This window comes from Oncorhynchus gorbuscha, linkage group LG14 (genome assembly GCF_021184085.1).
Source record: "Oncorhynchus gorbuscha isolate QuinsamMale2020 ecotype Even-year linkage group LG14, OgorEven_v1.0, whole genome shotgun sequence".
Classification (NCBI taxonomy): domain Eukaryota; kingdom Metazoa; phylum Chordata; class Actinopteri; order Salmoniformes; family Salmonidae; genus Oncorhynchus; species Oncorhynchus gorbuscha.
The window spans coordinates 25181964-25204098 of record NC_060186.1 but is presented as its reverse complement, the minus strand read 5'-3'; the positions used below and the strand labels follow the sequence as shown (position 1 = coordinate 25204098).

The 22135-nt window shown below is 46.7% G+C and overlaps 1 protein-coding gene across 3 annotated transcripts in view; it reads right to left on the bottom strand.

Annotated features, from left to right (window-relative positions):
• LOC123994688 (SLIT-ROBO Rho GTPase-activating protein 1-like) overlaps positions 1–21776 on the bottom strand; it is a 37891-nt gene extending 16115 nt beyond the window's left edge. For 2 of the 3 annotated variants that reach the window (XM_046297588.1, XM_046297589.1), the window contains exons 1-17: positions 21176–21776; positions 6394–6589; positions 6221–6275; positions 5997–6104; positions 4567–4629; positions 3790–3981; positions 3541–3669; positions 3211–3432; positions 2966–3067; positions 2191–2388; positions 1958–2042; positions 1652–1679; positions 1501–1534; positions 1360–1420; positions 1127–1204; positions 907–1041; positions 86–191 (exon numbers count right to left, since the gene is read on the bottom strand). In XM_046297588.1, coding sequence (XP_046153544.1) covers positions 86–191; positions 907–1041; positions 1127–1204; positions 1360–1420; positions 1501–1534; positions 1652–1679; positions 1958–2042; positions 2191–2388; positions 2966–3067; positions 3211–3432; positions 3541–3669; positions 3790–3981; positions 4567–4629; positions 5997–6104; positions 6221–6275; positions 6394–6589; positions 21176–21242 — 1859 coding nt within the window. In that variant the 5' untranslated portion in view covers positions 21243–21776. Of the gene's footprint in view, positions 1–85; positions 192–906; positions 1042–1126; positions 1205–1359; positions 1421–1500; positions 1535–1651; positions 1680–1957; positions 2043–2190; positions 2389–2965; positions 3068–3210; positions 3433–3540; positions 3670–3789; positions 3982–4566; positions 4630–5996; positions 6105–6220; positions 6276–6393; positions 6590–6769; positions 6802–21175 lie in introns of those variants that run through there. The other variant, XM_046297590.1, reaches the window with a different exon arrangement.
• Positions 21777–22135: the final 359 nt, after the last annotated feature.

Below are 22135 nucleotides of genomic sequence, written 5' to 3'. Positions count from 1 at the left end.
TGCAACTGCGACCTCATTTGCAACTGCGACCTATTAACCCAGACGTGGTTAATGTGTGGTTCTGTGTTAGCGTACAGACACTCACTGGTTCAGGAAAGCGAACAGGTATCTCATCACGACCAGAGTCACCCGTGGAACACCCAGTAGAATCTTACGAATACACTGAGCTCTGTCATACAGGCTCTCTATACCTGTGGGAACACACACACACACACACACACACACACACACACACACACACACACACACACACACACACACACACACACACACACACACACACACACACACACACACACACACACACACACACACACACACACACACACACACACCAGCTGTCAGTAATATTCCCAGGAACTCATGAGGTGTAATCCTGACACATCCTGAAATATAAGCAGCCCACAGAGAGGCGGCTAGCTCTGTGTGTGTTTCAGAAAGACAGAATCTGAGTTGAAGACAAAGAAATGGGACTGGGAGATTGTGTGTGTGTGGGAGGAAGAGAGAGAGAGGGACCCATTTTGACAGTGCCAAAATGGAATGTATTACTCATAAGACTTTTTATTACTGCATTTCAAAACTGCTCTTTTTGTCAATGAACAGCCGCTGATCATCTATGGAGACCTAAAACAAACAGTTGCATTTAAGTGAAGCATGCAAAGCATTTGGAATCTGTTATTGACTGCTGATAAGGTCATTTTTGCAACACATTGCATGTTAGAGCTGTTCAAATGTCACTGTAAATCACAAAACCTTCACAGCTGTTAATTTCTTTCAAAACAAAACACACTAATTGCATACACACAAAAAAATAAGCATTTTCCCCCCTCCACCCATTAAAACAGTGACCCCTGTCCTCCTGTCCTGTCACCTCCCCACAGCATAAAGAAAGGAAATGCTACTCACGGACACAGGAAATTAGGTCGTTGAACCTTTCCTTGGGAAAGAGGGGGTTCTCCAGCCCCCGGAAGTAGAGCTTCAGTACACCGGCCACCGAGTTGATGTCATGGTTATTCTCCTCGTCAATCAGGGGGTCATTACCTTGACAACAGAGAGACGGACATGGTCAGTTTCCTCTCCCCTGACCTGGAAGCACAAGTATGATGACCTCACAATGACCTCTCACCTCTCTCAAATGAGTTCTTGATGTCATTGACCTCCACCTGTGACCCCGACACACGGAATATGCCCTGGTGCTGAAGACCTGACGGAGATGGGAGGCGGTTATGAGAGTCTAGTCAGTACACATCAGAGGCACTTGAAAGGGCTTGATAGGTGTAAGCGGTATGGATTTTGCCTCTTGCCCCTAAATAGGCTAAGTGGAGGATCCACCATGTTATTTTCAACAGTCGGACTCACCATGGAGGTTGATGTAACGGATGCAGCTCTCTACCAGCAGAGGAATGGCTTTAGTCGAATCCTAAAAAAACACATCCAGGCAATTAAGCAACCAGCAGAGGCCAACCACACAACCAGCAGGAGGAAGAGTGGAAACATTACCTGGTGTTTGCTATGGGAGTTCTTTCGTCCACGGCTAGAAGGAGAGAAACAAGAGACAAGAGTGACTCAGTTTTGTTTTGCAGAGCTCAAAGACAAGACGTGAGACAATCTAAAAGACAGAAACAGTGCTTCAGTCAATGATGAGCTGTACCTGGTTGTCAGCGTGTCTGCTATATACCCTGGAGAGACATGAAAGACAGGCAGGCAGAGAGAGAGGAGTTTAACTGTCAAACTGGGAGGGCATTAGCACACACGGCATATTTCTAAGCCGTAAAAGAGGCCGTGAGCGAGAGCCTCGTTCAACCATCCTGATATTGCGAGCTTACATTCTGTTTCACGAACATGGATTCAAGTGAAACAAAACGAGAGCGCATCGTTCAAGATGGTGGACCAGGCTAACAGAGACAAAGAGGGTCGACAGCGAGAAAGAATGAGAAAGCAAGAGAGTGTCTCTTACCCTCGGCCATGGCTTTCTTCAGTAGGTCGTGTTTGGCCTGTAGTTTGGAGATCAGATTACTGCCCTCCAGATACTCACGGAACTTCTGTGGACCACAGACAGAAGAACATGCAGCTTTCATTAACTGTACATCTACCTAACTGTCTATATCATCTAGCCTGTGTGTGTGTGTGTGTGTGTGTGTGTGTGTGTGTGTGTGTGTGTGTGTGTGTGTGTGTGTGTGTGTGTGTCACCGTGAAGTAGAAGAGCTCAGTCTCATGTTGGTTGGCACGGCGCTTGGCGAGGCTGGGTTTGTTTAAGTAGCCGTCCGACAGGCTGGACTTGACTGACTCTGAAGAGGGGCTGTGCGTGAAACTCTGGGAAACGTCATAGTCATCCAGCACTGTCATGTCCTGAAGGGTGGTGAGAGTGGCCCCCCATGTCTTCTTCACCTGAGTGTAGGGGAAGTGGAGTTAGACCAAAGTAATCACTCACAGATTGTCTGTTCATGTATTTGTGGATATGAGGTTTGAGCGAGTGTTTACGCACATCTTAAATCTGTATGGTGCAGGTGGTGTTTATTTGTGTATGGTAATTACGGTGTGTGTGTGTGTGTGTGTGTGTGTGTGTGTGTGTGTGTGTGTGTGTGTGTGTGTGTGTGTGTGTGTGTGTGTGTGTGTGTGTGTGTGTGTGTGTGTGTGTGTGTGTGTGTGTGTGTGCTGAAACCTGCAGATGCAGCTCATTACTCCAGTCTCCAACACTTCTGTGCCCTTCAGGGTGAGACAACAGCTGCCCTCCCATTCCACAACAATCCATATACAATCTGCTCAACAGTAATCCACACTCCAAAAACACACTATACATAACCCCAAAAAGCTATAGCTTCAGGGCTATAGGTCTACATCTGTTACAAAATCAACCCAACCTTCCTCTCCTTCTTCCCACAGCATGTAGTCTTGAGAATCAATCAAACTACAGCAAAGTACACTGGGAAACTGAAGTACATATGACTGTGTGTGTGTGTCTCACCTCCTCGTTCTCGATCTTCAGGGTGGAGAGGCGTGACTGGAGCTGCTGCAGCCTAGATGTGAGCTCTGCCTGCACCTGTGGCTGGGCGGCTATCTGGGTCACCTGACAGGAAACAGGAACAACACACAGCATGACTGGGCGCTTACCTGGGGGGTTTGTGTGTCACTGGGTGTGCTTATGTCTGTGTGAGTGTATGTATATGTGTGCATGCGTGTTTGTGTGTTTTTGCACTTTTGCGCACTCACCGGGTCCCCCATGTGGGGCTGGAAGCTGAAGCGTGGCGGGGGGCAGAAGGCGGTAGGGTAGAGGCCCAGCAGGCGCTGTCTGTCTCGGGCAGGATCCAGGCCCTCTACGGCCCCCTCCAGTACTTCCAACCCTGTCCGCCTGGAGGCCTCCAGACTCAGCTCTGCAGACAGGTAGGTCTTCAACGCACGACTCAGACTGGAATGGTACCCCAGGTCACAACACTGAGGGAGGGAGAGAGATGAGATGGTAATGTGTCTTTCTTTCTCCAACACTTTTTGCCAACACTGCTTTGGTAAAAGTGAAATCTGCTTGTTTGTGTGTGTGCTCACATCTATGATATCAGGCAGGTCGTGGATGTAGTATTTGAACACAGAGGAGTTGGTGGCTTCCATCGTCAGCAGGTACTCGTTCCTGGCCTTCAGAGACTTCAGCTTGTTCTCAGAGTACTTAGCTTTCCTCTGTAGCAAGAGCAGATAGAGCAAGAGAGAAGGTGGGGAGAAAATAACGGTTTGAGACTTTTTAGAGACTCGTAAAAATATCTAAATGAATGCAGGAAAGGAGTGTGTGGGTCTCTGTACCTTCTCCCTCATCTTCTCCATCTTTCGGGCGGCGTTGCGTCTCTGGTGGCGTTCCTCTATACGCATGCCGAATAACGGCTCCACTCCCCCACCAGGCCCCACTTTGCCAACCCCCACCTGACGCTCGGCATCCCTCAGCTTGGTCTCCGCATTCAACGTCTCCCCATGGTACATGTGGTATGTCTTCATCACCTAGCAACCACAGCCCACAATGCATCAATCTGTCAACAAGTCTGCCCAGGCAAATCATCTGGGCCGTGTTCAGAAGGCACTAATGGTCGGAAACGTTTTGACATGGAAGGCAGAAAGAATGCCCCTCGTTGGACAAGTTCAGGTAGTACCCTCCTCCGTTTCGAAAGGGTTTTCTCCTGTTTCGTGCCTCCTGAACGTGACCTTTACTGCTCATAGCACAATCACCTATAGAAATGCACCTGATAAATGTTGTCCGCCTCCCTTCCCCTGCGAGGTTAGGAACAGATCTGTCCCCTCTCTAAGTTCTTGTTAGCTCATGTGTTTCTTTATTTACACCAGCAGCTTTTAAGGCTGCCAAGCATCCACTTAACTAAACGCTCCAATCAGCAACTTTCCTTTGCAGCATTTTTGCGGAAATCACAAAAGCGACTCATTCCTCAAAAGTTAATGTCGCAATGTTTAAAATGAAGTGTGGCCATGTTTTGATGTCTTGCTTAAGCACAGGAAAAGTGACAGTAAAAAAAAAGCCCTGAAGTTAAATGTTTAATGGAGACGCGTGTGGCAGTTATAGAGGATGTCACTTACGGTGTAGAGTTCGTTAAGGAGCTTCATCAAGTCCTCCTGCAGCTGAAAGGTGATCTCTTTGCTCTGAGAGTGGGGGGAGGAGGAGAGGATAGATGAGAGAGGGGGAACGGAGGAAGAGATAGGGGAGAGATATTTCATCAACCCAGTGGAGAAGGGAGGAGAACTCTGTAGAGTTTAGAAACGCACACACAGGTCATCACTGCAAATGAGAAACGTTTCATAATCGGATAAATAAATACATCCATATACGGATTAATCCATAAATAAAACATATGGTGACAGGAGCTTGTGTGTGTGTGTGTGTGTGTGTGTGTGTGTGTGTGTGTGTGTGTGTGTGTGTGTGTGTGTGTGTGTGTGTGTGTGTGTGTGTGTGTGTGTGTGTGTGTGTGTGTGTGTGTGTGTGTGTGTGTGTGTGTGTGTGTGTGTGTGAGAGAGAGTCCTCATGTATTAAACAGCTCCTTCCAGTTTGGGAGTTTGAGTTATAGCATTCTGTACAGCATTAATACTGCATTAAGCCAAATGACTCTGAAATCCCAGAATGGATTAATCCCATTCCACTAGCCTTCTTACTGTGAGGCGGACCAGCTGAGCCTGTCACCATGGACACCAGGCTGTCAGAAACTCAGCGGTGTCATGGTCACCAGCCGGTGTCATCCTGGGCACACTCACAGTGACTGACAAGTGTCATCTGTGTTCTAGAGCTTCATACAGGGGCGCAACTTTCACTGGGGCTGGGGACATGTCCCTCCCACATTCTAAAATTGCATTTTTGTCCTGCCCCCCCCCCCCAGTTTTATCATTGGAATGATTTAGGACCATGCAGACGCATCCGAGCGGTCGGTTAGAGTGGAGTGTTTATCCAATTATCCAAAATATACACAAAACATTATGTCCCCCCACTTCTAAAACCAAAGCTTCATAAGCAGTTATAACACAGTTACGAAGCTTATATGTCTAGGCGTACTTTATGTAGCTACTAGCTATCAGGTCTCTCAGCACTTTAGCTCTCATTAATAAAACAGGAGCCACAGAGAGATTAATAATGAACATGATGAGTTGAACTCGGAAGGGGTGTGTGTGGGTGTGTGTGTTTAACGTGTTCTACAGTACTCGGGAGGCAGGCTTCTCTGAACATACACAGGGGAAAACACTCGAATACACAGAGGAAAATGTGGGCCGATTCTCTACTTTTGATTAAAGCCCATCAGGTTAACTCTGTGGCTCCTTTTATAGCTCCCTCTCAAACCAAGAGCCTTCTGGGAAAATACACGGGGAAATATGAGCCTTTACCTTCGAAAACGTTAACTCTTCTAGTCCTCTTATGGCTCCCTCTCATGCTAACAGACTTGTCATTACAGCTATAAAACCCTCTATTCCCTTGGGAAAGTCATCTGTGTCACGTGCATGAGAAGAGGCTGTGATTGGCTCACTCTTTTAAGCAGGCGGGCGGAGTCATCGCTGATGTGCGTGAGACGGGTGATGACGTTGTTCAGGTAGAGGTCACTGAGGGTGGCGTGGTCCTTACTCTCCCTCCTCACCTGAAGAGAGAGAGATCAAGTGTTTACATTGCCTAAACACAGGCAACTATTTAATGAAGAGAACCAACATGTCAGCAAAATGTGCCTTCACACATTCAAACAAACACTTTCATTACCTGGTTCAGCAGCAGGTACCAGCAGTTAACTGGAGACAGCAAGTTCTGGTCCTTTCTGTAGGACAGAGAAAGATCGCAGAGGTTGTACTCAAATCAACACAAACACATGCATTAAGCCATTGTTTATGCTTAAACACATACAGTATGAGCTATGCACACACACGTCTTCTTACTTGTACTGCTGGTGGTCCTTGGTGCTGCGTGTCTTGGCCATGAACCTCTCAGCTAGTTTCTCCAGGTTCCTGGAGTACTCGGTCTCGATCTCAGCCTTCTTCCTGAAGAAGTCCTGCAGGTCCTGCAGCAGCTGCACCCTCATCTCTGTCTGCTGTTCCAAACACCGCTGCTGTTCCACCAGCTGGGCTCGCACATCTACACACAGACACAGTGCATCTCTGATTATGAGTGTATACACACATACGATTAGAGAGAGACATACTGTAAACCAATCAGACATGTTTACACACGTCCCTGCATTGATATGGACACAGGTTACCTTAGCGTTCTTAGTGCCCAAGAACACTAAGATAGCCTGCCTAAATGACTACCGACCTGTAGCACTCACGTCTGTAGCTTTGAAAGGCTGGTCATGGCTCACATCAAACCCTAGACCCACTCCAATTTGCATATCGCACCAACAGATCCACAGATGATGCAATCTCTGTTGCACTCCACACTGCCCTTTCACACCTGGACAAAAGGAACACCTATGTGAGAATGCTATTCACTGACTACAGCTCAGCGTTCAACACCATACTGCCCTAAACACCTCCCTCTGCAACTGGATCCTGGACATCCTGACGGGCCGCTCCCAGGTGGTAAGGGTAGGTAACAACACATTCGCCATGCTGATCATCAACACGGGGGCCTCAGGGGTGTGTGCTCAGTCCCCTCCTGTACTCCCTTTTCACTCATGACTGCATGGCCAGGCACGACTCCAACACCATCATTAAGTTTGCTGATGACAACAGTGGTAGTCCTGATCACCGACAACATTGAGACAGCCTACAGGGAGGTGGTCAGAGAGCTGACCGTGTGTTGCAAGGACAACAAGCTCTCCCTCAACGTGATCAAGACAAAGGAGAGGATTGTGGACTACAGGAAAAGGAGGACCGAGCACGCCCCCATTCTCATCGACGGGGCTGCATCGGAGCAGGTTGAGAGCTTCAGGTTTCTTGGTTTCCACATCACCAACAAACTAACATTGTCCAAGCACACCAAGACAGTTGTGAAGAGGGCATGACAAAGCCTATTTCCCCTCAGGAGACTGAAAAGATTTGGCATGGGTCCTCAGATCCTCAAGGTTTTACAGCTGGACTATCGAGAGCACCCTGACGGGTTGCATCACTGCCTGGTATGGCAACTTCTCGGCCTCTGACCGCAAGGCGCTACTGAGGTTAGTGCGTACGGCCCAGTACATCACTGGGGCAAAGCTTCTGCCATTCCGGACCTCTATACCAGGCGGTGTCAGAGGAAGGCCCTACAAATGGTCAAACTCCAGCCACCCTAGTCATAAACTGTTCTCCTTGCTACCGCATGGCAAGTGGTACCAGAGAACCAAGTCTAGGTCCAAGAGGCTCCTAAATAGCTTCTAACCCCAAGACATAAGACTCCTAATCAAATGACTACCCAGAGTATTTGCATTGCATTTGCATTGTATTTGCATTGGGACCTCCTCCCTCCGGAACGCTGCTGCTACTCTCTGTTATTATCTATGCATAGTCACTTTAATAACTCTACCTACATGTACATATTACCTCAATTACTTCGACACCGGTACCCCCTGTATTTATCCCCGCTATTGTTATTTACTGCTGCTCTTTAATCATTTGTTATTCTTTTCTAGCTATTTTCTTAACCGCATTGTTAGTTAAGGGCTTGTAAGTAAGCATTTCACTGTTGTATTCGGCGCATGTGAGAAATACAATTTGATTTGAAATACATGCTGTTAGAGCCGATTTGGACATATTTGTATAAAAGACTGAACATACTGGGCTCCATGGACATTTGTGTAAATATATTAAATATTAATGTACATGATGAAATATTTAGGTACGTACCTTTATGATTTATATTTACCTGATTGAGATAAATATAGTTTTTGCCCCCCCCTCTTGCCCATTCATTGTATTGTGGTAAGTGTGTTAGGATAAAGGCAGGAAGTTGGGCCTTCGGGGGGGACCTTGCTAGATGCGGGAGCGGTATAGTTTTTTGACCATACAGACATACATAGACAGGTCATATTATGTATTTTCCATATCAAGTAATCTATGCTTTAAGTTGATTGGAAAATAATTTCTTTGTAAGATATAAGAAGAATAAACCTTTTTGTTGCACCATATCCCTGGATGTCGTTGAATGTTTGGCTGTTTGGAAACCTTGAGTGTGGACTGTATGCGTACCAAACAACCCCGCTTCAGTCTTCAGGCTTAACAACCCCGCTTCAGTCTTCAGGCTTAACAACCCCGCTTCAGTCTTCAGGCTTAACAACCCCGCTTCAGTCTTCAGGCTTAACAACCCCGATTCAGGATTAATATTTGAAGGAAATCTCCGGTTAGGACACACGCTGGATATTGTTCTATTTGTAATTGCATTCGGACCATAAGGACAGCTCGCTTGGAAGGACTTGAACTCCTAGAATTCGCCAGCCGTGAGTAACCACTGCGTATGAGCTGCCCTGTTCAATGCTATCGTTTGATCATGCATATTATGGAAGCGCAAATGTGCTTAGAATTGGAATGTTTGATAAACTTGGAAATGGAATTCCAAACACAGCGCTGTGAAAACAATTAATTAGTTGAAGTTTGGGAAACACTGAGATCCTATGCACAATGTAGCCTAATCATATGTCTAATATTTGGCCTAACGTGGAAATGCAATGCATCAACGCAACGAATGCAGCTTAAGGATCTAAAGATACTGTTTGTTTAAACTTCATTAAAAAGGGACAAAACTTTTAATGGGATGAAATGTTTAAAACGCATCTGAAATGCCGAACTTGCACATGTTCAATTCAAAATGGGTAAATTTGCTGAAATTGGAGGATTGTGTTTTAAAGCATTTAAGGAGGTCTAAAGGGGCATTACGTTTAACAATCAAAAACCAACAACTGTGTCATTGTAAATTGAGTGAACTAAAAGTGAATGATGGAGGATGAAATCCCAAATAAGACTCCACTGGAGAGGGCAGAGGAACATCTAAATTCACTCTATGCAAGCCCGGAAAGGCAAACTTGGAGTGTGTACACGCAAAATGAATGAAATAAAAGCCCTTGTTGATGGAGGAAACATTGAAACTGTGAATGAGGGTCTTGAAGCATTTGATGCTGTTCTCAATGACTTTAGGAATGCTCATGAATCTGTGCTAGAGCTGGTCACAGAGGAGGAACAGGAGAGCATGAACTATTATCAACCAAGAATGAGAACTTATGAACATTTCCTGAAAGAGGTGGAAATATGGAAAAACGCTGAAGTTGAGCCACAAACGCTCAATGTGTCAAACACATCAAGTAAAACAAAGTATTCTAAGACTGCTTCCTCAGTGTCCTCTGCACGCCTAAAAGCTGAGGCAGAACGAGCAGCTCTACTAGCTCGCCATGCATCATTACAGGACAAGCATGCATTGGAACTGGAGAAAGCTCAACTGGAACAACAGAAAGCTCAACTGAATGTTAGGATGGAAAAAATGGCACTGGAAACGGACATAGCAGCATATAATGCCAAACTGAAGGTCCTGGAGAGTGTTGAGTCAACTTCTCAATCCCATGCTGTGGCAGCCCATTTTCTAAGCCAAGAAGATGGAATGAACTCTTATTTTGAAAACCAGGAACCCGAGGTCTATGAAGAACCTGAACCATCACCTGTTGAGTTTGCTGCATTAGGAGCAGCTCCAAAGAACCCATTTACAAAGGGTTTTACAACAACTGACCACAAAGCCATCAAAACCTATTCAGAAAACAGTCATAAACCACACACTTCAGCAGCCAACACCAAGGTCTAACAATCAACACAGAATTAACACTGCGGGTATCAGCCATAATACCAGCCATGATAACCTCTCTACTGTCATGCAAAGGTGGAATGAAATATCTGACCTCCTTGTACTACAGCACAAACAGGCCACACTCCCTGTTAGGGAGACACCTATGTTTGACGGGGATCCTCTAAACTTTAGGCCTTTTATGTGTGCATTTGAGCATGCTATAGAAGATAAGACAAGCAGTCACCAGGATAGGCTCGATTACCTGGAACAGTACACCTCTGGTCAGCTCAAGGATCTGGTCCGTAGTTGTCTGCATATGGAAGCCAGAAGAGGCTATGCAGAGGCTAAGAGGTTGTTAAAGGAACACTTTGGCAATGAAATCAAAGTCACCACTGCTTACATGGAAAAAGCTTGGAACTGGACAAACATCAAACCGGATGATGGAAAGGGACTGGGTGGCTATGCACTCTTAGAGGTTGCTGTAACGCTATGCAAGACCTACAGAACATGGAAGAGCTTAATCTTCCCTCCAACATAAAAGTTGATCATGTCAAAACTTCCCTACAAACTAAGGGGAAAATGGAGGTCTACGGCATGTGATATTTTAGAGTGAAGCCACCTGAGGACCCAGTTCAGTGACCTTGTGACATTCATGGAAAAATAGGCCAAAATACTGCAGGATCCGTTGCACGGAGATATTCAAGATCCCCTGACCAACAAAACTTTTTTTTTTTTTACCAAAACAGAAGCTGACAGCAGTTCAAGTCCAAGAGTAGGGGAAGCAGCTTTGCCACTGCAGTAGCTGTAGTGGCAGATTGTGACCCTGAAAAACCTTGAAAAGAACAAATATTTAAAGTCAAGAAACCAGGCACCTACCCTTCTGATGCTCCCAGTGTCTCATGTGTATTTTGCGCTGGTGAGCATTTCTTGGACGACTGCCAACAGGTGAAGGCACAGCCACACGAAGCCAAGGTGGAGATTCTGAGATCAAAAGGCCTTTGTTTTGGCTGTTTGATGAGAGGACACTTAAGCAAAGAATGTAAAAGAAGGATGACCTGTCAGAGCTGTCAAAGAAAGCACCCCACTATCCTGCACATTGAAGGAAGAGAGAGATTTAGACCTCTGAAGGCAGATACGAGTGGTGTAGCAGTAAAGCGGGAGGAGACTGTCAGCAGTGCTCTTGTTTCACTGGAAGCTGGTGAAGATACCGGGGCCGGTACAGATTGTGCACTTGCAATTGTGCCAGTTCAAGTAGAGATGGCAAATGGAAGCAACTCTGCGTTAACCTATGCATTTCTCGATTCTGGTAGCTCAGCAACATTTTGTACGGAGAGACTCATGAGGCAGTTGCAAGCTAAAAGCAGTGAGACTGAAATTCTGCTACACACAATGGGGCAGGAGAGTCCTACCAAGAGCTGTGAGATATCTGGATTAGAGGTTGGCAATGTGGAAGGCGACACATTTCTTGCATTACCAAAAGTCTACACCCAAAATAAGATCCCAGTGACAAGAGAGAATATTCCCACTCAGAAAGATCTCAAAAGGTGGCCATACCTGAGAGGTTCAGTTGAAGGAAATTGATGCCGACGTCGAACACCTGATAGGCGTAAATGCTCCAAAGGCAATGGAACCCTGGAAAATCATAAATAGTCAAGGCAACGGACCGTATGCAGTGAAAACCCTCTTTGGATGGGTGATGATCGGTCCTCTTAACAGTTATACCATGGCAGAAGAATCTGGGCATCCTACGGTGATGGCCAATCGTATCTCACTGGCTGACCTGGGGGTTCTTCTTGTAAATCACTACAACCATGACTTCCCTGGGAGAGAGTATGAAGAGAAGTGAGAAGTCAGCTGAGGATCGTAGATTTATGGAGATCGTATTAAGCTCCATAACCATCAGACCATCACTACTACTTACCGTTGCCCTAACGCAACAAAGATGTAGTCCTGCCAAACAATCGTGACATGGCAAAGCAGTGGGCTCTAAATATTATCAGGAATTTCAAGAAGGACAAAGGTTACACTGCAGAGTACAAAGGCTTCATGGAAAGATGATAACAAAAGGTTACGCCGAGAAGGTACCACAAGAACAGCTCCTCAGAGAGAAAGGCAAGGTATGGTACATACCACACCATGGCGTTCACCATAAGCGCAAAGGAACGATACGAGTGGTGTTTGACTGTTCATCATCCTATAAAGGTACATCTCTTAACAGAGAACTCCTTCAAGGCCCTGACCTGGCAAACACGCTTATAGGAGTCTTGCTAAGATTTCGGCAAGAGCACATTGCCATGATGGCAGACATTGAAGGAATGCTTCAAGTACGCGTCCATGAAGATTACTTAGACTTCCTGCGATTCCTATGGTGGCCGGACGGTGATACTAACAAAAGATTGGAGGTACATCTTTTCGGTGCTATATCCTCTCCAAGTTGTGCAAACTTTGCACTGCGAAAGAAGACAACTGTGAGAGGTACGATGAAGAGGTGATTCAAACAGTCAAGTCCAACTTCTATGTTGATGACTGCCTCAAGTCAGTGGCCACAGAAGAACAAGCCATAGCTTTCACAAAAAACCTCAGGAGTGTGTGCTCTCAGGGTGGGTTCAAATTGACCAAGTGGGTCAGCAACAGCCGCACTCTGCTGGCTTCTATCCCCAATGAACACAAAGCCGAGCAGATAAAAGAATTGGACCTGGACAGAGAAAAAAGCTGCCTGTTGAAAGAGCACTTGGAATCCGATGGAACATTGAAAGTGATGTGTTTACCTTCTGAGTCACTGTCAAGAACAGACCCCTTACAAGAAGAGGTATTCTCTCAACTGTCAGCTCTATTTATGATCCATTAGGTTTCCTCGCCCCATTTGTATTAAAGGCAAAGCAAATTCAAGTGCTCTGCAAGCTAAAGTGTGGTTGGGACGAAGTCCCTGAAGAACACTCTATTTCATGGAAGAAATGGCTCTCAGAGCTTGACCAGCTCTCCAGATTCCCGATACAGGTGTATGATGCCTGAGACCTTTGGTCAAGTCAAGACCACACAGCTGCATCACTTCGGTGATGCAAGTGAACAAGGTTACGGCACGGCAAGCTACCTTAGGTTCACAAACGGTATGGAAAAGGTCCACATTGCATTCATACTGGGGAAATCAAGGGTGACTCCACTCAAGCAGATGACGATCCCCAGACTGGAACTTGCTGCAGTGCGAGTGGACAGGATGTTAAGGTTGGAGCTCCAGATTGAACTTGAAGTCAACTTTCTGGACAGACAGCCAGTCTGTGCTAAAATACATCCGCAATGATACCAAGAGATTCCATAGCTTTGTGGCTAATAGGGTTGCTATGATCCGTGACCTATCGAAAGCAAAACAGTGGAGGTATTTGAACTCCAAACACAACCCAGCCAATGATGCCTCAAGAGGATTACATGTTGAACATTTCCTGAACTCAAAGATATGGCGCAAAGGACCAGAATTCCTGGAGAAACCAGAAACTCTATGGCCGAAAGTCCCCGAGGAGCTTGGCTCCATCCCTCCAGATGATCCAGAGGTGAGAAAAGATGTAATCGTAAACAGTACAAGTGTGGAAGAAAAGAGTCCAACCAGAAAACTGATTGAGTACTATTCAACATGGAAAAGCTTGAAGAAAGCAGTTCCCATCATGCTGAAACGGAGACGTCTTCTACAGTTAAGCCAGAAAAGGAAAATTCTCTCTCAAACTGATCCAAGATTAAATCAGAGTCTGACAAACTCACTGAAGGAACAAATTGACAAATTCAAACTGACGTTTGGAAAAGAAAGTCTGTCTGGATGACCTAGATGAAGCAGAAAAGGTCATCATTCGATTTGAGCAACGACAGCACTTTAAACAAGAAATTACACTAGTTGTGAAAGGAAAACAATGTGCCAAGAGAAGCGGCTCAATCTGTAAGCTTGATCCAATTGTTGACAATGGCATTCTGAGAGTAGTAGGAAAGTTAAGCAAAGCTGCTAAGCCTACAGAACTAAAGAATCCTATTATCCTGCCCAAAGACTCCTACATCTCCAGACTGATCTTACTAAACATCCATGAGCAGGTTGGCCACTCTGGGAGTGGCCAATCCTTCTAGACCTATCGGCTGCCTTCGATACTGTGAAACATCAGATCCTCCTCTCCACCCTCTCCGAGTTGGGCATCTCCGGCGCGGCCCACGCTTGGATTGCGTCCTACCTGACAGGTCGCTCCGACCAGGTGGCGTGGCGAGAATCTGTCTCCTCACCACGCGCTCTCACCACTGGTGTCCCCCAGGGCTCTGTTCTAGGCCCTCTCCTATTCTCGCTATACACCAAGTCACTTGGCTCTGTCATAACCTCACATGGTCTCTCCTATCATTGCTATGCAGACGACACACAATTAATCTTCTCCTTTCCCCCTTCTGATGACCAGGTGGCGAATCGCATCTCTGCATGTCTGGCAGACATATCAGTGTGGATGACGGATCACCACCTCAAGCTGAACCTCGGCAAGACGGGGCTGCTCTTCCTCCCGGGGAAGGACTGCCCGTTCCATGATCTCGCCATCACGGTTGACAACTCCATTGTGTCCTCCTCCCAGAACGCTAAGAACCTTGGCGTGATCCTGGACAACACCCTGTCGTTCTCAACTAACATCAAGGCAGTGGCCCGTTCCTGTAGGTTCATGCTCTACAACATCCGCAGAGTACGACCCTGCCTCACACAGGAAGCGGCGCAGGTCCTAATCCAGGCACTTGTCATCTCCCGTCTGGATTACTGCAACTCGCTGTTGGCTGGGCTCCCTGCCTGTGCCATTAAACCCTTACAACTCATCCAGAACGCCGCAGCCCGTCTGGTGTTCAACCTTCCCAAGTTCTCTCACGTCACCCCGCTCCTCCGCTCTCTCCACTGGCTTCCAGTTGAAGCTCGCATCCGCTACAAGACCATGGTGCTTGCCTACGGAGCTGTGAGGGGAACGGCACCTCAGTACCTCCAGGCTCTGATCAGACCCTACACCCAAACAAGGGCACTGCGTTCATCCACCTCTGGCCTGCTCGCCTCCCTACCACTGAGGAAGTACAGTTCCCGCTCAGCCCAGTCAAAACTGTTCGCTGCTCTGGCCCCCCCAATGGTGGAACAAACTCCCTCACGACGCCAGGACAGCGGAGTCAATCACCACCTTCCGGAGACACCTGAAACCCCACCACTTTAAGGAATACCTAGGATAGGATAAAGTCATACTTCTCACCCCCCCCCCCCCCCCTTTAAGATTTAGATGCACTATTGTAAAGTGACTGTTCCACTGGATGTCATAAGGTGAATGCACCAATTTGTAAGTCGCTCTGGATAAGAGCGTCTGATAAATGACTTAAATGTAATGTAAATGTCACATGCTTTCTAGACTTCGCCAGCGATATTGAATACCCTGTGCCAACTCCTTAGCAAGGAAGATCCTTAAGAGCTGTGTCTTCTGCAGGCGGATGCAAGCTAGAGCTGGAGAACAGAAGATGGCCGACCTTCCACAAGATCTGGTGTCACCTGATTTGCCGTCTTTCACCCATGTGGGCATAGATTACTTCGGCCCCATAGAGGTGAAGCGAGGCCGCGTTCATGTGAAGCGGTATGTGTGATCTTTACTTGCCTTGTGAGTCGAGCTGTCCATCTAGAAGTTGCTAGTTATCTGGATATTTATTCCTGCATCAATGCTCTGTGCAGGTTCATCTGTCAAAGGGGCCCAGTAACAAGTATCAGAACAGGAAATGGCACCAACTTTGTTGGAACACACAGGGAGCTAGGAGAAGCTCTGAAAGAGCTGGATCACAAGATTCAAAATGAATCACTGAAGGAAGGAGTGACATGGTCATTCAATCCTCCCTCTGGAGCCCACCATGGGGGGGGGGTATGGGAGAGGTTGATCTGACTGTGAAAAATATCCTCTATTCAGTCCTTAAAGAACAAGTACTGGATGATGAGGCTTTGTGGACAGCCTTGTGTGAAGTTGAGGCGATTATGAACGACAGACCAATCACTACTGTAACAAATGACCCTAATGATCTAGAACCCCTGGCTCCGAACCATCTGCTTCATCTGAAAGCAAAGCCAGTCCTGCTACCAGGACTATTCCAGACAAGAGAACTATACTCACAAAGGAGATGGAAGCAAGTACAATATATCACTGACCTCTTCTGGAAGAGATGGATCAGGGAGTATCTTCCACTTATGCAGGAGCGGAACAAGTGGAACAAAACTAAGAGAAACTTCAGTCCTGGTGACCATCGTCGATGACACCGCCCCAAGGAACTCTTGGCTAATGGGGCGTGTGGTGGAGGAGTTGCCAGGGGCCAACGGTCTTGTCCGGAGCGTCATGGTTAAGACTAAGACCAATATCTTAGAGACCTATCAATAAACTCTGTCTGCTCCTTGAGGCGACTGAGTGACACACACACACACACACAGTGCTCCATCTTAGAATCACGTGCACCTCTGATTCGTTGATGTCGTACTCTTACATTCTTTGATGTAATACAACTCAGACTGAGATTTATGGACTATTTTCCTATATGGCACCTTGTATGTTTGTATTTAGCTATGAACTGTAATAGTGCTCTGGTATAGAATGTTTTGTGTATTGGCTCTACGTTTGAATATTAAGTAATTGTGTGCATTCAGTGCAGTCAACAATTAGGGGGCGGTATGTTGCACCATATCCCTGGAAGATGTACATGATGAAATATCAGGTTTTTTGACCATACAGATAGGTCATATTATGTATTTTCCATATCAAGTAATCCATGCTTTAAGTTGATTGGAGAATCATTTCTTTGTTAGATATAAGAAGAATAAAAAAATGTTGCACCATATCCCTGGATGTCATTGAATGTTTGGAAGCCACTACACATGCACACACCCTAAACCAGAGCTCTACAGACAAACACAATCATTCAGTTACACAGACACCTCTAGTAATACACACTCACTAACATATGCAGACGTAACACCTTTCCAGACTACTGGCCCATATACTAATGAATTGTATTCATATAGTGTTTTTCACCAGGTCTCAAAGCCCTTTACAGATGATGGGAACACCTCTCTCCATCACCCACTAATGTGAAGCTAGGCACCCACCTGGGTGATGCACATGGCAGCCATTTTGCGTTAGAACACATGACCACTAGATATCCACTATCGCAGTGGGGGACGTGCATGCGTGTACAAACACACACACACACACAGGCACGAGAGAGCATGCATGACTGGAAATCAGATTCTTCAGGCTAAAGGCCATGATATTATTATATTGGAATCTTTATGAAGCGTATCTGTGCATATGTATGTGTGTATGTCGATGCGGCAGATCTGAGCTCCGTCTTCACCTCCTTCGTCACATGGTTCACACACAGTGTGTGGTTGCCAAGACAACAGGTAGTGGAGTGGAGAGGGTCCCCTGGAGATTGGTGTGTCTGCGTGGGCATGTGTGTGTGTGAGAGAGACCGTGTGAAAGGGAGAGACAGAGGTAAGGAGAGAGAAATACATAATGTGTGTATGTGTGAGAGAGAGTGGAGAAGGGGTGGGGGGGGGTGGGAGAGTTATCATTGTGTATTCTCTGCCAGTTCTCTCTTCTCCTTCCTGTGTCAGATAGATCCCTCGCTCTGAAACAGCACAACCACTGAAGTGTGCACTGCCATGCTGACTGTCGGATTGGTGTGTGGGTTTAATGTGTGCATGTTCTTTAATGTTATTGTGGCCAAAGGATGCGGTCCAAGATGACTCCTTAGAGACAGACGTGCTGAGAGAGAGATGGAGGGCGGGAGAGAGGGATTAAGAAAGGACTGGAGAAATGGAGGGGTAGGCACAGGGGAGGGAGTGAGACAGCGGGCCTGAGGAGTGAGTGAGATACACAACTTCTGTTGGACATTGTAGAAATCTTCCACAATGATTTTGCTCTTGTTTGTTGTCTAGAATTAGTGTAGGGTGTCTTTGGTATGAATGTATGATTGTGAATAAGACAACTCTGCACAAGCCAGGAACAATTCATTTCACCAATCTGACACTAGATGACCTTTCATGGCTTAGACACCTGGAGAGAGTGGGTGGGTGTGTGTGTGATGTCACAGCTGAACAGGAAGAGGAATCTCATCCTGGCCCATTTCCATGACAACCAGGTCCAAGGACACAAGGGCAGAACACCGCTGGATGATCATAAAGGGACACACACACACACACACACACACACACACACACACACACACACACACACACACACACACACACACACACACACACACACACACACACACACACACACACACACACACACACACAGAAGTGTTGGCATTGGCCACCAAATGATTCTTCCTTCAGTCTCACAATCACACACTGTTGTGAGTGCTCTCTCTCTCCTTATTTGCTTCCTCCCTCTCTTCCCTCCTCCCCCTTCGTTCTCTCCCTCCTTCTCTCCCAGGCATGTAGATGTGGGGTCAGTAATCGTACGCACATGCAGACGCAGGCAAAAGCAGAGCTCACTTTCACAGGGCCCCCCCCTTCACTCTTCTCTCCCACTCTACTTCCATTCCTCTCTTTCCCTCTTTTGCATTTCTCATTCAGGCTTATATGATCCAAGCCATCACTTGATGTTATCAAACATTTGAAAAATCTCCCATATCTTTGCACACAGAGACAGCCAGACATTAGCATGGTGGAATACATAGCAGAGGTCTGAATACCTGGGTATACCTGGGCTTCAGATCAACCCTCTCACTGATAACGTGACACTCAACACTCTCACTGTGACATCATCACATTAATAGAACTGCCCCCTCATAAACACAGCTGCTCCTGACCAATCACAGCCCGGGGAGGGAAGGCAGACTGCAAAGCCACATAGCGACAATTCAGATACATACAGGTACCTCCGTGAAGACGGGCGAGAGCAGCAGCAAAGCGGCACTGTATCTTTAAGTGGTCATTGTAATGCAGGGCATCCCCAAGTGTTTTGGCCAGCTGCCAGACTGGGGATGGGCGCGCACACACACACGCTCTCCGGTGCTCTCCATTAAATCTAATCACTCAAAGTAACTGTGTCGATGTCGATTCAGTGTGTGTGTGCCCAGGGAAGAGCCTGTGCATTCAGAGTTCCTCAGTGACAGAAAGAGCACCGTAGGAGGGAGAGAAAGAGATGAGAATTTCAGCAATGTGTGCGTGGCTGAGCTGAGGATGTATTCATGACCTTTCCTGATCAGAATGCATAAAACACACACACACACACACACACGTCATTTCAGTCAAAACTCTCCAACAGCGTCTCCATTTCCTCCTTTCTCTTTGATATCAACCTGCAGGGGACATCAGGCATTTTCACAATGTGGAGCTCTTTCCTGTGAAAAGTGAAAGCCATTTCCTTTTCTGAGATAAGTGATCACGTGGGCATGAAGGCACTGCAGGTGATAAAGTGAGAATGTTTTATGTGCTCTGTGGTGCTGTGAGTGAGAGAGGAAGAGTTCATCCCACACGGCCCTTGCAACATGCCCATGTAATTATGATGGGTGTAGAGCCATGTTCAGTTTTGTGGCGTGGCTACCAGCTTGGTTGGAATGTCCTACTGTTCTGTGTGCAGTCCTCAGTATAATAATAATACATTACATTTGAATAGCGCTTTTCATAGAATCTCAAAGCATTTAAAAAAACAAACAAGCAATATATCATGACAGGTCAATCAATAGAGGCCAAGTCCTTGACAGCTGCATCCTATGAAGATGGTGAAGGTCAGTTCATGGGTGAATGAAGAGAGCTGGTCACGGGGTGGTAGACGATGGTGATGGAGTCTGCGGATGATCTTGTAGAGGACAAGTCTTATAGCCACTGCACTTCTCCTCTTCCACTCTGTGTAACATAGTGTAGGATGGTGATGCCTCAGCAGCCCTGGGCGCCAGAACGCTCACCACACAAAGTAGTCAGCCAGGTCACCCGTGATACAAGTCTGTGTCCAACGTCCATCCGGAAGACGTGACATTTAACAGAATCGGTCTCACGTGGAACACCTGCACAGTCAGTCAGTGCACTCCCCAGGTGTCCCCCTCATCTCATTCTGTTCCACAGGGCATCATGGTGGGGAGGGAAAGGGGGGGGCAGTTCCATAGTTCCAGCATTGTCACTGTCACAGTAACCACATCAAGCCTCTCTCCAAGGACATCAGTGGGTTTGACAGGACGATGAAACCTACGCCGTGTCCCACTCCCACCATATGCAGGGTGCAGTGCTCATTATATACAGTTTGTCACGCACACACACACACACCGGGGGGAGCCTGCTGCAGTCACAACCTCTGAGGTAAACCGACAGTGGAACAGAACCAACACAGACAGAGAGAGACAGAGCTCCCAGCTATGGCCAATACCCACTACTACTCCACTCTATACCCACCTACTACTCCACTCTATACCCACCTACTACTCCACTCTATACCCACCTACTACTCCACTCTATACCCACTACTACTCCACTCTATACCCACCTACTACTCCACTCTATACCCACTACTACTCCACTCTATACCCACTGACTTTAATGTAGCCTACTACTATCAAACACCCACACTTCCACATGGCTGAGAATGATCAAGGGCTCTGCAGATTCCGCTCCTCCCCCTCTCCTCTCCCCCTCAGGCACCTTGCAGCACTCAGGATGAACCCAGAAATACTGACGTCTCATACTGAGGTGTCATCCCCACTACACATCCATTCTCCAAACAAGTCATGTGTGAGGCAGTAGAATCAGACATAACATAGGCAGGTGTAGTGTGTGTGTGTGTGTGTGTTTATTTATATTTATATATATATATTTATATATATATATTTATATATATATATATATGAATGTGCCTATGAGAGAGGGGTGTGTATGAGGGGTGTATATGTGTGCGTGCATATCAGTGTGTGCAGGTTCGCGTGCGTGTGACGCCTTACCAATAAAACAAATAAAAAGCATACCTTTCACCTGGCTTTCATACTCTGCAATTATCTCTTTGTCCTTCTTGCTCCTGACCAGGTTCGACATGTCGGCGCACTAAGGATGGTCAATCAGATAACGGTCCAAACCTTGATTATTCCGCTCCACCGCGCGTCTACGATGCCCGAGGCGCTATCCCAAACCACAGGTTACATACTAGGGAATAGATCCACTCACTGCCGCAACAACAGAATGTATGATTCCTCCCCAAGGGATGGCGGATAAAACGCTCAATCATCCAGAATCACCCTCTCCATAGAGCCACCAGTGACTGCCTGAGCCATGCTAAGTTTGGGTTCTCTGTGAGCTGTCAACTGGGAAGCAGGTAGAAACAATTTCCCATTAGCGAGCTCAAAGAGCGCGGGAGAGGCAGCGGCAGTAGCCTACACACACTGGGCTGCGGTAAGAGAGGGGTGCACGCCCACTAGGTTTTCCAGCGGAGCACACCCTGGTCTCTCGTTCGCCGGAGTTTCTCCTGTACAAGTCTCTCCCAGGGTGTTTGCGTGAGTACTATGAACAATATGTGTCTATGATCTAATACTGTAGTAACCTTTCACACAAACTATGGGCTACGCTACTCCGCTCCAGCATGCTACTCAATGCCATTGGAAAGGGTGGGACTCGGGGGCGGGTACCCAGATATGATTGACAGTAAGGCCTACCGTAACCACTTATGCCTTGTTCACATTGGCAGTTTGAAGTGACTCAAATCTTATTTTATTTATTCGAATCTGTTCTTTTTCCTGCAGTCTGAACAGCCAAAAAGCACACGGAATCAGATATTTAAAATAACCTTTTGTAGGTCGTTTGAAATCAGATACAAATCTTTCTTGGCCATGTGACTTGTTTCAAATGGTTATTACATCTGAATTATTTCCGCTCGAGTTGTTTTTAGACTGTTATTTGGCATATCTAGCTACTCTGTTGACAGTTAGACAAGA